At 43.0% G+C, this 13,026-nt stretch overlaps 1 protein-coding gene across 1 annotated transcript in view; it reads right to left on the bottom strand.

Annotated features, from left to right (window-relative positions):
* SORCS3 (sortilin related VPS10 domain containing receptor 3) overlaps positions 1-13,026 on the bottom strand; it is a 318,567-nt gene that overhangs the window by 84,913 nt on the left and 220,628 nt on the right. The window contains exons 6-7 of the mRNA XM_052799671.1: positions 9,554-9,618; positions 2,587-2,705 (exon numbers count right to left, since the gene is read on the bottom strand). Of these exons, the coding sequence (XP_052655631.1) occupies positions 2,587-2,705; positions 9,554-9,618 (184 nt within the window). The remainder of the gene's footprint in view (positions 1-2,586; positions 2,706-9,553; positions 9,619-13,026) is intronic.

Below are 13,026 nucleotides of genomic sequence, written 5' to 3'. Positions count from 1 at the left end.
ATATCAATAGCTGGGATTCGTCTTCCCTAATTTTAGCTGTCAAAAAGTTAGGCGTCTTCTCTAAGCTATACTTGGGTTCCTTCTAATATTAATGAGAAAGGCGTATTCAAGAGGTATATTGCATCCTGCAGTAGGTACAATAGGAGAAGATAAATTGCCCCTGAAGGTTTTGATCTCTCCGCTCATTTTAGAAGAACACAGAGTACTGGTTTAGACTAAAAAATCTACTGTTTTCATGACAAAAGTTAAAAGAAACAAGTTCCTCTCTCTAGTCCAAGATATTACTTCTGATTTGTTCCAGCACAGACAGATCAGAACTCATGCACCCATCCTTCATGCATCTATTAAACATCACCAGGTTCTTAACATTTAATTTGATATTTATTTATTCACCTCTGTCTAATATTTGAAATTCAAAAGAGCTGGCTCCTGTATTTCTGTCCAAGATTATCCAGACGGAATGATATGCATGAGACATTGCACACAGAGTCAATCTGACACATCCCGTAATAGGCAGCTACATCACATGGCTTGTGAGACTAATAGATCCAGCACATATCAGCATTCCTACATATGTACTGAGCAAACACTCTGCATAGCCCATCTACCATATGCTGGACACGGTGGATTTAACACACCCTCAGCTCAGAGAGGTGTGTGCTGTGAATTTGAAGCATCTGCGTGTTACTCAAGTACTACATGGACTCGATCCATGCCCAGTTTCTGCACTTATGACAGGCTGCTGGACAGTCAGAAATCCTGCCAGTGTGATACAAAAAAGAGGGAAAGTGATAGACAACCTATGAAAGGGAGAGTCTCCTGCCCAAAGCAGCAGAAATGTTCAGTGTGTATATTTAACATTTTTTAAGAGTGTGGGTATGTGATTTTCACTTCAAACACCCATTAAGCTATAATAAAACTTTGCTAAGGATAGTCAATGCACTTGAAGTATTACATATACATACATGCATGGGTTTGTATACACACACATCCTTTTTTTTTACTTGAAGCAATTTGCAGCTATTAGCTTGAGCTGCTCACTGCTAATTTGAGGCAGAGGAATGCGCACACCAGGCAGATGTCCTCACTGCCAGCCCAAGTTTCTAAACAGAGCAGCCTTGTTTTAACACAGGTGGGAGCTGTGGAATGAGAAATGTCTGTAAGGCCTCATGCTAGCCTTAAAGAATTGGATGTTCCACAATACCTCAGGCATACACCGCCAGATTAAGAGAGTGTCTCTAAAATATCCTCGGAAAGTAGAGCATTTACCGATTGGAAAGCCATTGCCTCTAGTCAAATCATGACTTACTGGGTTGCAAAAGCTACATTCTCAGTGTTTACTAGCAGCGGGTCTCCCCATGAGGCCAAAGGAAGTGGTAGCAGCCTGGGTTTCATGGGGGAATGAGGGGACCTGTGGCTCCCATAGCAATCGATCATCTCCAGAGCAGCAGACTCCCCTACTCAGAGGAGAAGTCTGCCAATGTTACCCAAGTGCATGCAGTATCCATATTGCAGTCCTCCCAGGTCATATGGATCCAGTCCTCCACCTAATCCCAGCACAGAATTAACAGCCTTCCCCCTTAAACTCCCATTTCTAAGAAAATTTCACAATAAACAGAGCAGAACTTTCTTATAATTTGGATACATTCAAGAAAAATGTTCCCCCAAGGAAGTAAAATAGGAGCTTAACATAACCCAGGGTTGCTCAAAAAGGGAAGCATATGTCTTTTCTGTACCACCTGGATCCAAGCTCTATCTCATCTCACCTCATTCCCCCCTCTTCAGCATTGGTGACAAGCAGTTAATATCATCCTGTCTGTAATCACTGCGTCTCCTGAGCTTTCTACGACCTGGAATCACTGCAGCCTGGCTCCCAGTTTTCACTCAAACGGCACATCTTCAGGAAGTGTTCTTCCACACTGTACCATTCATTCTCACACTTCCACCGGTATGAAATGGGGAGAGATGGCCTTGTTCCATCCAGCCCATGTATTCTCAGAAAATCTCAAAAAACAAGTAGTTTCTCATTCAATTTCTGTCACTTTCTCCTCATCTCCAAAATCATCAACTAGCTGACAAATTTACAGCCATCTTCCACTTTGAAGTTGCCCTGTACATCTTTTTCCAATCTCTCTGCTATTTTACCTCCTACTGCAAATCCTTTTTCACTCCATTAGCATTACTTGACTGTCAAATCAGCATAAACCTTTCAATTTGTTAAAATGATCACTCACACCTTTCCATTGTTCTTCTCTGTTCTCTCCAATTCATCACTAGCTTCTTTGTATTTTCCAAGTAGCCACAACAATAGCAAGTTAGAGCTTCTGTGAAACACATGGACCCTTATGATTATTGATGGATGAACTTTCAAAATATATCAGATTCACCCTGAGACAAGTGATGAGCAGAGAGATCAAGTGTTTCATCCCAGACTGCATAGTCAATCTATAGCAGGCAGATATAGACTCCCATCTCTTAGGACTTGTGGTCCCATGCACTTGTCCTAAGAATATGCCTCCTCTCTTGCACAGCACAAATACCTTGCACAGGCAGAATTCATGTCACATTCATATCAAGCCAACATACCTGGATGAAGATATATTCATCCTGAACAACAAGGGAGCTGACATCAATGGAGCGCGAAAATGGCCCGCTCCTTTTAGTCTCTGAGCACTCTTGGATCCGACAGGTCAAATAGTGGGTGTCTGTAATGGGAGAACATGTACACATGAGAAATGCCCAGGTAGGAGCCTGTTGTCTGCAAATGTCATCAGCAGCTTGAAAGAAGGTCTCTGAAGGGAAGCCTTAACCTCATCTCCAACTAGACAGATGTTATTGCATGATCTACCTCTGGCCTTTAAAACTGTAACTGCTCTCTGGAGTCAGTAATTCATCACACTTCCACACCCATCATTCCGTTCCCCATTGTGCAGACATCCCTCAAGAGACTGGAGTTCAAACCATAAGTGGAGGGTGCAACTCATAAATGCATCAGAAAACTGATGATGAGACATATGGAGCAGAAGAAGATTTCAAAAGCCACCCAGGTGGAACTTATTGATTCCACTACCCTGCTGGGAATTATATCCCCATCCTCCCCCTAAAATACCTGGGTTTAATTGTGGTAGTAACACACAAGGAGGGAAAAAAAAAGGCCAAACCAGTGCTGTTAAGTTTAACTTATTTTGCTGTGAAAATGACAAGCATCTCCTAAAATTAAGTCTTTATAGCCAACATAGGCTAGGTATGAAAACATCATGGACATAAAATAGCATGACTAGCTGAAGAGTCCCAACAGTAGTTATATGCACTGCAAGAGGCATCAAATGCTTCTGTCTAGAGAGAAGATGAGAATACCATCACACTAATGAGATGCCTTGTCAGTCCTTGGCATTGCTTGAGAGAAGGAACAGGTCTAGGAGAAGAACATGAAGAAGAGATAAGGCAAAGGCAGACATAGAGAAAGTTGCTCCGAGCGGCAAGAAGAGACATGCTCACCTCCAGCAAAGTTGGCAGGGGCTATAGGGGATTAAGCATTATTTCACTCAGTCTAAGAATGGATCCCATGAAACAGAACAATCAAGGCACTGTGTCTCTGGATGTATGTAATCTAAATATGCCATCTCTGCCTTTCAACTTCTGAAAACTGCAAATCAGGGAGAAAACAAAAACACAACTAAGATGACAGCTGCAGTGATAAAAGGGTCATATCTGTTACACTGTGGCACTTCTACAGGCTTCTTAGATTCACGCATTTGTTTGCTTTTCTACAAAGGGTGAGGACAGACTATCAATGAAGATAACAGTAAGTTTATAAGGGCTGGGATGAGCCTGGCGCAGTGATTTTAGTTCACAACTGCACCTTTTAACAAGGATTTTGTCAAACTGAGCCCAAAAGGATAAAAGGGAAGTTTAAAAGGACAGTAACTAGCCTAACAAAGCTGCTTACAGGATTCTCCACCCCATAAAACCTGCTATTGTCCTTAGTCTGTGTCTTTCCAGTGACAGCAAAATGTGGTTCAGTGGAAAGCATTGAGGGGCATGACTGAAATCCTCTGACACTCAGCTAACTGCCTTCCCAGATTCAAAGACAAGATTCACAAACTGGCAGTTTCCCCTTCCATAGTCTTGTCCCACCAACAGACTCTTAAGAATGCAAAAAGAATGCAAGTCAGAGGCATTGATAACAAGAATAATAATTTTTAAAAAGATATTGTCTAAAAAAGTCACAAACTACAACCAAGCTTTAACCTAATAAAGGTTCATGCCCAATCGCATGACAGAAGGTCCATGTTTAAAGGCTGCAGACCTCGTTCTGGCTTGAGGCACTGGGAATTCCAGGTTTATTAATAAGGGCTGCATGGCTGATTCAGAGCAGTTGCATAGGTCTGCTGCAGTAATGAAAACATAGTCCCACTGATGATTCTAAAGCAGCAGAAACTGTTGCTGGTGCCAGCTCAGAGTATCTGGAGGTAATTAAAGTGTATGGTGAAAAATATCTGACCTACAGACAGTGCCAAATAACTGGAGTATCAGAGTTTCTCCCAGCAAAAATACCAGCAGCAGTAGAGAGGTCAGACTCTCAGCTGGGATAAATTAAGGTTCTTCATCAACTGACACATATACACTTGGTCCAGAGCTGCTATTTACCTCCTCAACATGGAATCTAAGACATCTTTGTGGTGGATAAAAGCAACTTCTCAGAAAACAAGAGGGTCTTATATATTGCCATGCTATCCAAAGAGCTCAGCAGCTTTGGCTTGTTTTTGAGGTAGCACTAAAACCAGGCAGAACAAGGAGAGGTCAAGAGCCGTATTTTTAGAAGCTCATTCCTTCCGGTATGTTCTCCCACACAGTCGCCTGGATATTCTTATCCCTCCAAAAAAGGGATAATTTGCTGCTGCTGAGTGACAGAATGGGAGGAGGAATAAAAACCTGTCACAAATAAATGCAAATACATCACAAGTGTTGACATGACAACCAGCTTCCTGCTCATTGGGAAATGTGTCATATTGAGTGTGTTACACCAGCAATCAAATATACTCAAAGAATGGCACCTGATTAATATTCACGGGAAGTTGGTGGTAGAGAAGGGGGGTAGCTCACTACCCATTTTCCATTTAGTCCCTTGTTTGTTTATTTTCATATATTTTACAACACAAGGCCTATGAAAAAAACCACAGACACAAAAAAATTATTTTCAAACCTGTCTGCCTTCGGACACCAAAATAAGTTCAAGTCTTGCTTTCTTTCCTGCTACCCCACAGAAAATGAAAAATAATTCCTTTTAAAATATGTTAAAAAATGAGGTAAAAAATATGACAGCACCCAGTTCACATTTGTGTGTGACTGGAAGCAAGAAACAATGCCAAGTCCCTGCTCAAGCTTCTTGAAGGGTATGATCCCTTCATAAGCTATGGTCCCATTCACAGAGCACATCTTCCCCCATACAGAAAGTACAGGGCCCCTCAACAAAAACGTCAATTAAGAGAGAAAAAGGCATCCTAACTTCTGAGCTGTTAGCTCCCTCTTCTCTGAAAGGAGTTAATTTTTCAGCCCTGTTTTTGCAGAGCCACAAGGAAAAAGGACAGCTGCCCAGAGGGGCTGGTGGCATGTGCCCAAGCTATGTCTTGTAAGCCTTGCTTACCTTTCACTGGGAGATGTATGCCTTAAGGGAGGTTGGCTTATATCTGGGGATTATTTCCAATTTATATACCATCCCACACAACACCAGAATTAGAGGGTTTAGGGGTTCTGTGGGTTTGGGGAGGGGGGCGGTATTATTATGTTCCATTGCAAAAGGAGCTGAGAAGAGCTCCCTATTTCCTAGACAGTTTCAAAAACTCCTCATGCTTATAACCCAACATCCAGCTACTTTCTCAGCCCATCTGTAAAGGAGGCAATATGGACATCAAGCAGCCTGGAGGGTTTGCTGCAGCTCAAACCCCAGCATCCGTACCTCCATACAAACCCTTCCCACCAACTTATCTCACTTAGGATTAGGGAATGGCTTTCTCACATGTGCAGCCATTTTTCAGTTGAGGAGCTCGAAACACCTCCCCATTGCTAATTAACATAGTTTCCCATCTTGAGAATTTGGAGTGTATTTTGACCCTTTCTAGTAGTGATAAAACTGAAACAATTTCTTGAAATTTGCAGTGATAAACTGGTGAAGCCAAGCTACTAAGTCTCTTCTTTGCCCACCAGTCACGACAGCTTTGGCAGGAAGCAGGAGCACAAGAGGCTCTCTCTGGTGGGTAACACCCAAAGATGTGGGTCCCTGAAGGGAGACACTGAAACAGTCAAACCTGTCACTGTGCTGAAGGCTGCAAAGGGCAGACCTACGTGCAGGTTACTGTGACTTACGGAGACACAGGACAGCAAGGCCTGCTCCTTCCTGGCAGCGTTAACATGGCAGCTAAAAGCAGGCATGGCTGGCCAGCATGGCTAACAGGGAGAAGGGCAGCTGATGGAAACAAGATTGGCTCAGGTTAAGTCAGGTCCTGGTGCCAGGCAAGACTTATAATCATAAACTACCAGTGAAGGTTACCATGGGAGGGAGAAAAAAATAGCTGCCCTCGACAATTTTTCCCCCAAAGGAAAAGAGGATCTAGAAATGTAGACAGGACTGTAAATTATTCCCCAGGAATTAGTTACCCTGTTTTATCTTTCTGGTTAGGTTTTTTCCCCTTCTTTTCCCTTTAATTAAAATACTGTTTATTGCATCGTATCTGTGAGTGGGGAGAAGATTATCTCACTGAACATCAGAAAGTTTAATATAGCTTTCCCAGGAGTACTGGTGGGTGCTTGTGTCAGTGTATTTGTAATAGTTCCCTTGCATCCAACCCTGTCCTTGCTGCTGCCTATTACACCCAGGCAGAAGGTACAGTGCCCAAGGCTCCTACGTGTTTTTATAATTTAAAAATGCAAGCCTAGATTATTATTCTGCTACAATAGCTCTGCCAAAATGTTGAAAAAATGTTAAAAACTTCATCTGCTACAAAAGACAGGAACAGCTTGAGATCAGCTAGGCAGTGGAATTAGCAGCATCTTGCAAATATTTAAGGAGACTAGAGACTGGGGCAGATGTTTTTTCAGAGACCCTACCATTCCTAATGACCAGACAAACGAAACCATGGGGCAAGACGTTTTGGAGGACAGACACCAGAGCAGTGAACAGGACTTCCACCCTCCAGCTCCATGAGCTTATTGACAGCCCCGACTCATTTACGGATGAATGAGACTCTAGCATGCTCCACCACCTGTTCCCAGCCACAGAGCACGTTTTAGGCTCCAGTGTCTGAATTGGTATTAGATAGGTTCTTGAGTCCCATTAGTGCTAAAAGAAAAAAAAAGAAAAAAAGAATCATCAAGTTCAGGAGTCCAATCCTAAATACCACTTCCCTCACTGCCTTTTTTAAATTTTTTTTTTTCAAATAAAAGGCATGGAGAAGAAGGACAAATGCCCCCTCTAGAAGAATCATGCACTTTTCAAGTGGCCAGAGACATTGAAGGCATGGATTCTTGTCTCTGAATTGAACTGAGCAATGGCAATACTCAAATCTATGTCTGTTAATGCATCAAGTAAGTGACTGAGCCACCAGACTGACCTAAGAGGCATTAAAAAAGCCTCCCCTTTGTTCTCCCCACTACTGAGGAAAACTTTAATCAGAAACTTTCTGATCAAGAGGAAATAACTGCAGAGACCCATTTTCCAGCAGGTGTAAGTGCCTCAGCCATTTCACTGAGAGCATGAAGGCCCATTTTGGTTACAGAGCCAACTAGGAGAAAAGTTCAACCTCCCATTCCTAAGTACAGAGAGCTGTACCATTTCACACCAGGTAAGGCTATAGCTTTGAGGCAGTCAATGTTTTGTAACACAAACTAATATCGTTTCAAGCCTTAAAAACTCTAATTGGAGTAACATGGTTCTTTTGTGCTGTGCTTGGCTGGGAGAGGAGTCATTTTGATGCTGTCCCCCAGCAGGACATGCCAGTGGAGCCAGCACAGCCCTCCAGGTCTCGCCTGTGCCTGCTGTCTGCTAGGACCATGGCTTGCAATGGGCCTGTTTTGCTGACACTACCGGTTAAGTCTGACTTTCAGTGAAACCCTCAATACCATCAACCGCCAATTTCAAAATGCTGAATTTATACATTAAAACAAGAACAGCAAACCCCCGAGCAAACAGGACCTGAAGGAAGAGAGTTGTCTGCAAACTGGGGATACATCTTTCAAATAAAGCATCTACATCTTTGACACATCCAATATTCAAATAGCTGGGTGAGCAAGTTTAAACTTAGTTTGAAAACAGACTCCATCAGCAGTTTGTTTGCTTACTTACTTGCTTTTTTTGCTTGCTTTTGGCCACTTCTTCTAGCATTCCTGTAACAGCACACACAGCACCAAAGGCACTGAAGAAGCCTCCCTACCTTGCCCACCCACCTGCCAGCCTATTTTGCTTTTTCTACATATTCAACAAACAGCTGTCACCCCTGAGCTTTTATTGCCTGGTTATTTATTCAGCTGCCATCACTAAATAGCAGTGGGAGGCCAATAAGTAATTTTAGAAGATCCACAGCCTCAGAGAAGCCACCCTGATAGACAGGCACTTGTTCACACAGCATCTGGCCTATGCAGAACTTGACTAAAACAGGGAAAAGTTTGCAATCAACAAAAATGAGGCCTTTTTCTCCCAGAAATCCTCTACAACCTCAGCCCTATGTTGCCATTCTACATTGTCCCTGTAGTGTAAAAGGGACACATGTCCCATTGCTGTGTGGCATTGAGCTGGAGTAAACCTGGCTCCACCCCACGAGCAGATGCATTACCATGCTGTAGTTCCTGTGAGAAATACCTAAAACACGTTGGAGAGAGTGGTGAAAAGGTCAACTTACTTCTAATACTTACTGTCGTCTTCGATGGAGGTTAATTACATAGGAATTCATTCTTCTACAAATGTGGCTAGATTCATTTCAGTGAGGGCTTAAGAATTTTTTTTCTATTTCTTACTTCAGATCCAAGCACCTTTCAAGGCCTCTAATCATTTGGTACGAAGCATCTATTCATACATCATAAGCAAAACTGAAAAATCTTTTCAATAGGGGACAAAGGGTACCTGGGGCATAGGGACATTCTGGCCAGAGGAGAAGTCTGACTGTAGGCAATTTCTCAAATTCCCAGGTACAACCCAGCTGTTCTGAACACCTCTGGAAATGCACAGAGTCTGTACTGCACAGTGCTGGTAGCCCAGCTCTTTATGATTCATGTAAAATACGTGATACTGAAACAGCTAAATAGGGAACAGAATGGACGGCTCCTTAGCCCAATAGATTGTGCTTCTGCTCAGCCTCTCCACAGACACAAGCTCTGCAGCCTCTGAATTTCCCCCCCAGGGGCTAAGGAGAAGAGTATGCCTCACATCAAACCCCATGACCCACATCTTTCCTATCAATTAAAATGTAAATGGGGAGACAAAATGAGTAAAGTGAATTTCCATTCCCACTCCATTCTTGACTCAAAGCCCACTTTTTCAGCATTGGCTGCAGGCACTCACGTCCATCAGCCGTCCGGGCTTCCATGTGCACGAGGTCAGGCTCTTTATCCAAACCAGTCACTGACCTGGGGGGACAGAGAGAGAGAAAGAAGGCAGCCAGTTAGATAAAAGGATGCAATCAGACAGAGAGGGTGAGGGAAAGCAAAATCGGTTCAAGTCTCCCTTGTGACACCTGGCATGTAAGTCCCTGCCTCCTACCAACTTGTCTCCTTTGTGTTTCTACACTGCCCACTCTCAGGGGCCATATACTAACCTTTAAGACAGACATCTTCCCAGGCACTGGTGAGTGAACCTGCCTATCCCTCATCTACAAGATTAAGACTACTATGAACATTCTGTGGTGGCAAAGTGAGCTGGTTCCAAGATCCAGTAAAACTTCTGTTTTAATGCTAAAGGAAAGACGAGGGCACAGCAGCCTCATGCTTATAGATAGCAAATTAAAAAAGGGGGTTTACTTGGCTGAATAATGATATGAGAGACTGAGTTTCTTGATCTGCCCCTGGTTTGTGGGGCAATCTTGCTATTGTTTACCTCAGTTTCCCCATCTTCAAAAGAAAAAACAAAGATACACATATGCATGGTGAAGTTCTGATAAAAAAAAAACACGAGAAAGTATTCATTATGCATCCCATGATCCCATGCCATGGTCCTTGATAATCATGAAACAAGGCACAATGAGTTCCTTTAACCTCATGAGTTGAAACCCAAGCACCTCAAGTCAAATATTCCTGTGCATTGTTATTTTACTCCCTAAAAATGTTTTGCAAGGCACATTACAAAGATAGTTTTCCTCCTGGCAGAGGGAAAGTCAAGCCCGGAACAGAAATGTTATTATTACTGTCCTGGCTGGTAAGAATCACTGGAAGATGAACATTTAGTCCTAGCAATGGCTGGCAGGGGAAAAAAAAAATCCATAGATGTCCACGTGATTTATGGAGCTGCTTCTCCTGAGTTAACCAAAGGGTTAGATTAAAAAGGGACAACGACAAAAATCAGTTTCTAATTTGGTGGAAGCTGAATTTGATACAGTAGATTGTAAATAATAGATTCCCTCCGAGCCAGCTAACGTTCAAATTCCCTAATGTTCTGAAACACTTTTATCACAATCTTTTGCTGCTTTCATCCTTTGGGCATCAACAGCTAAAACATTTTGGAAAAAAAAAAAAAAAAAGAAGAAGAAAAAAAGAACAAACAAAATACAGAAAGAACAAACAAAATACAGATGCTCTGATACATTTTTGTGAATCTCACAAAAAACATAGCAGTTGAAGCAATGACAAACATACGAATGTGCTGGAGTTCAGCTAAGATCAGCCAGTGCTGCAAATGCCAAAACAACTACATTATGACCTACTGTGTAGGTAACTGAAACTGGCACTGCTTGTTAACTAGAGCACCACATCAATAGCGAGTCCATTCACAACACACTGTGAATTGTGGCCAAAAAAACCCAACACAACAAAACAAAGCCGCACAGGCAGAGCTTTCATCATTCTACTCCCAGTGAGAAATAGTCTGCTCCTTAATCGCTACCATCAGTTGCAGGGCGATCCCACAAGGAAGAAAGCATTGTCTGTTATTGGTAAGGATGGCAGAACAGGCCTGAGTCCCTGCGACCATGTAATTATCAAGGTCAAATCTTCTGAATATCTGGACACAGTTAAAAGTGACAGTAGGACAAATAGAAATTCCTTAAAATGCCAGTGGAAAATATTATGGTCTGCAGCAACATTATTTCCCAATATATATAGAAAGGACACACATCTTTCTAGTCCATAGCAGAAGTTTTTTGCCTTTTTCCCATAAGTAGCCCTAAGTGCTGTAATTTCAGCTGTTCAGCAATCATCACCCTTGCCTATGACATGCCAATAGGGACAGAAGTATGTGCTTACTAACATATCTACCCATCACAAATTTATCCAAGGGAGCGGTAGTTTCAGCACTTTCAGGTACTGGTTGGGAACACATTAAGGACCTGTCCCGCAGCCCTTCCCAACGGGCTTCCTGCTTAAATCCAGCCTTCACCCTGGAGCGTGCACTCTCCAGGCCTCCTTCTGGAAGCCAGACACCAGCCTCCTACCCAGAGCCATTTGCTGTGTCCTGGCACCTCAGTGCCAGGCTGCCTCACCTGCGCCCCACCACACCTCCTGGGTCCCTCCCCTCCGCATGGAGGAGGTGCTGTGCCTACCCCCGCAGCAATGGGGCAAACCTACTCCTGGCCCAGGTAATAAGAAACATCCGTCTACCACAACACTATTCGTTTTAAAAGGGACTGCAACAAGAACCTAAGTATTTCCAAACAAAATCCAAAATAGCCGTTACTATTGTGCATTTGCGTACACAAGCTCTGTGGATCTACTCAATAATGCCTATTAAGTGAGCACCAGGGGATGACAGGAGTCTCCTGAAACATGTCATTCTAGCTTGAAGTTCCTTCCCAGTGCCATCTACTTCGTTCTTTAATTAGTTTTGACAAGCCTGATGGTTCTTTTCAGAACAACAATGACGATGAAAAAAGGACAAGCATACAGCACCCCCCTAGTACTCCTCTGCTCACTGAATACCGTACTTCAAGTGGAAAAGCTTACAAAGCAATCTCCTGCAACCCAAAAGCAAGACAAGCTCCTGTTATCTGCAGGCAGATAACAAGCCTGTAAAGTAATACATCGGTCATCCTTCCTTCTCCCAAACCAAGTCGCTCTCTTATATCAAAGACTCTGATTGCAAAACAAATCCCCAATCAATGCTGTTTTTTCATGCCTTGCCTCACGTCTGTTCCCACTGGCAAAGAACACAGCTTTGCTTTGCAGTGCTCTGACTCCTGAATATAGGTATTTTCAGTAAAAGGTCTCTCATCATTTGTCTGGAGAAGCTTTAGATGAAGAATGCAGAAAAGTCAGGCAGTGGAAAGAGCAAGATGTGAATGCAGGTCCTGGAGCACGGCTGCAAAAATGCATACACAGACTATAAAGCTATTCCTTTATCTCATGCAGTAATTCCTCTGGTCTTGAGAACTCACTGCAACAACCTCTCAGGTCTAGCAATACAAGAGCAGCAACAAAACAAGAAAAGACACCTTCACAACCTTATATTTTCTCATACATTATCTCTCTGAAGAACATTCGGAGGATGCACTGCTCAAAATTATTTGAGCAACTAAAGTATGATGAGGAGAGATGTCAGCATCCCCTGACTTACCATTTCCCCTTTGTGTCCTCTACAACCAAGTGGAGCCCACAGAGTGGGGTGGCTGGGAAGGGGTTTCATGGCTCTCTAGCTGACAAACAGCTCTATTTCAGAGGCTTACAAAGACAAGAGAATTTAGCAACACTCAGAAGCCTAAGGTCAGCTTGAAAACAGTTTTCCTGCCACATGGTCACACCTCAGGCTCCATGCACAGCTCAGCTCTGTGTTTTGTTTGTGGACAAACTCCAGACAGCAAAAACTAAGCCAAGGTCCACAAAATGCACCTG

Source organism: Harpia harpyja, chromosome 10 (assembly GCF_026419915.1).
Source record: "Harpia harpyja isolate bHarHar1 chromosome 10, bHarHar1 primary haplotype, whole genome shotgun sequence".
Taxonomy (NCBI): domain Eukaryota; kingdom Metazoa; phylum Chordata; class Aves; order Accipitriformes; family Accipitridae; genus Harpia; species Harpia harpyja.
Note: the sequence above shows the minus strand (reverse complement) of the source record. Positions and strands in the feature narration are given on the sequence as shown.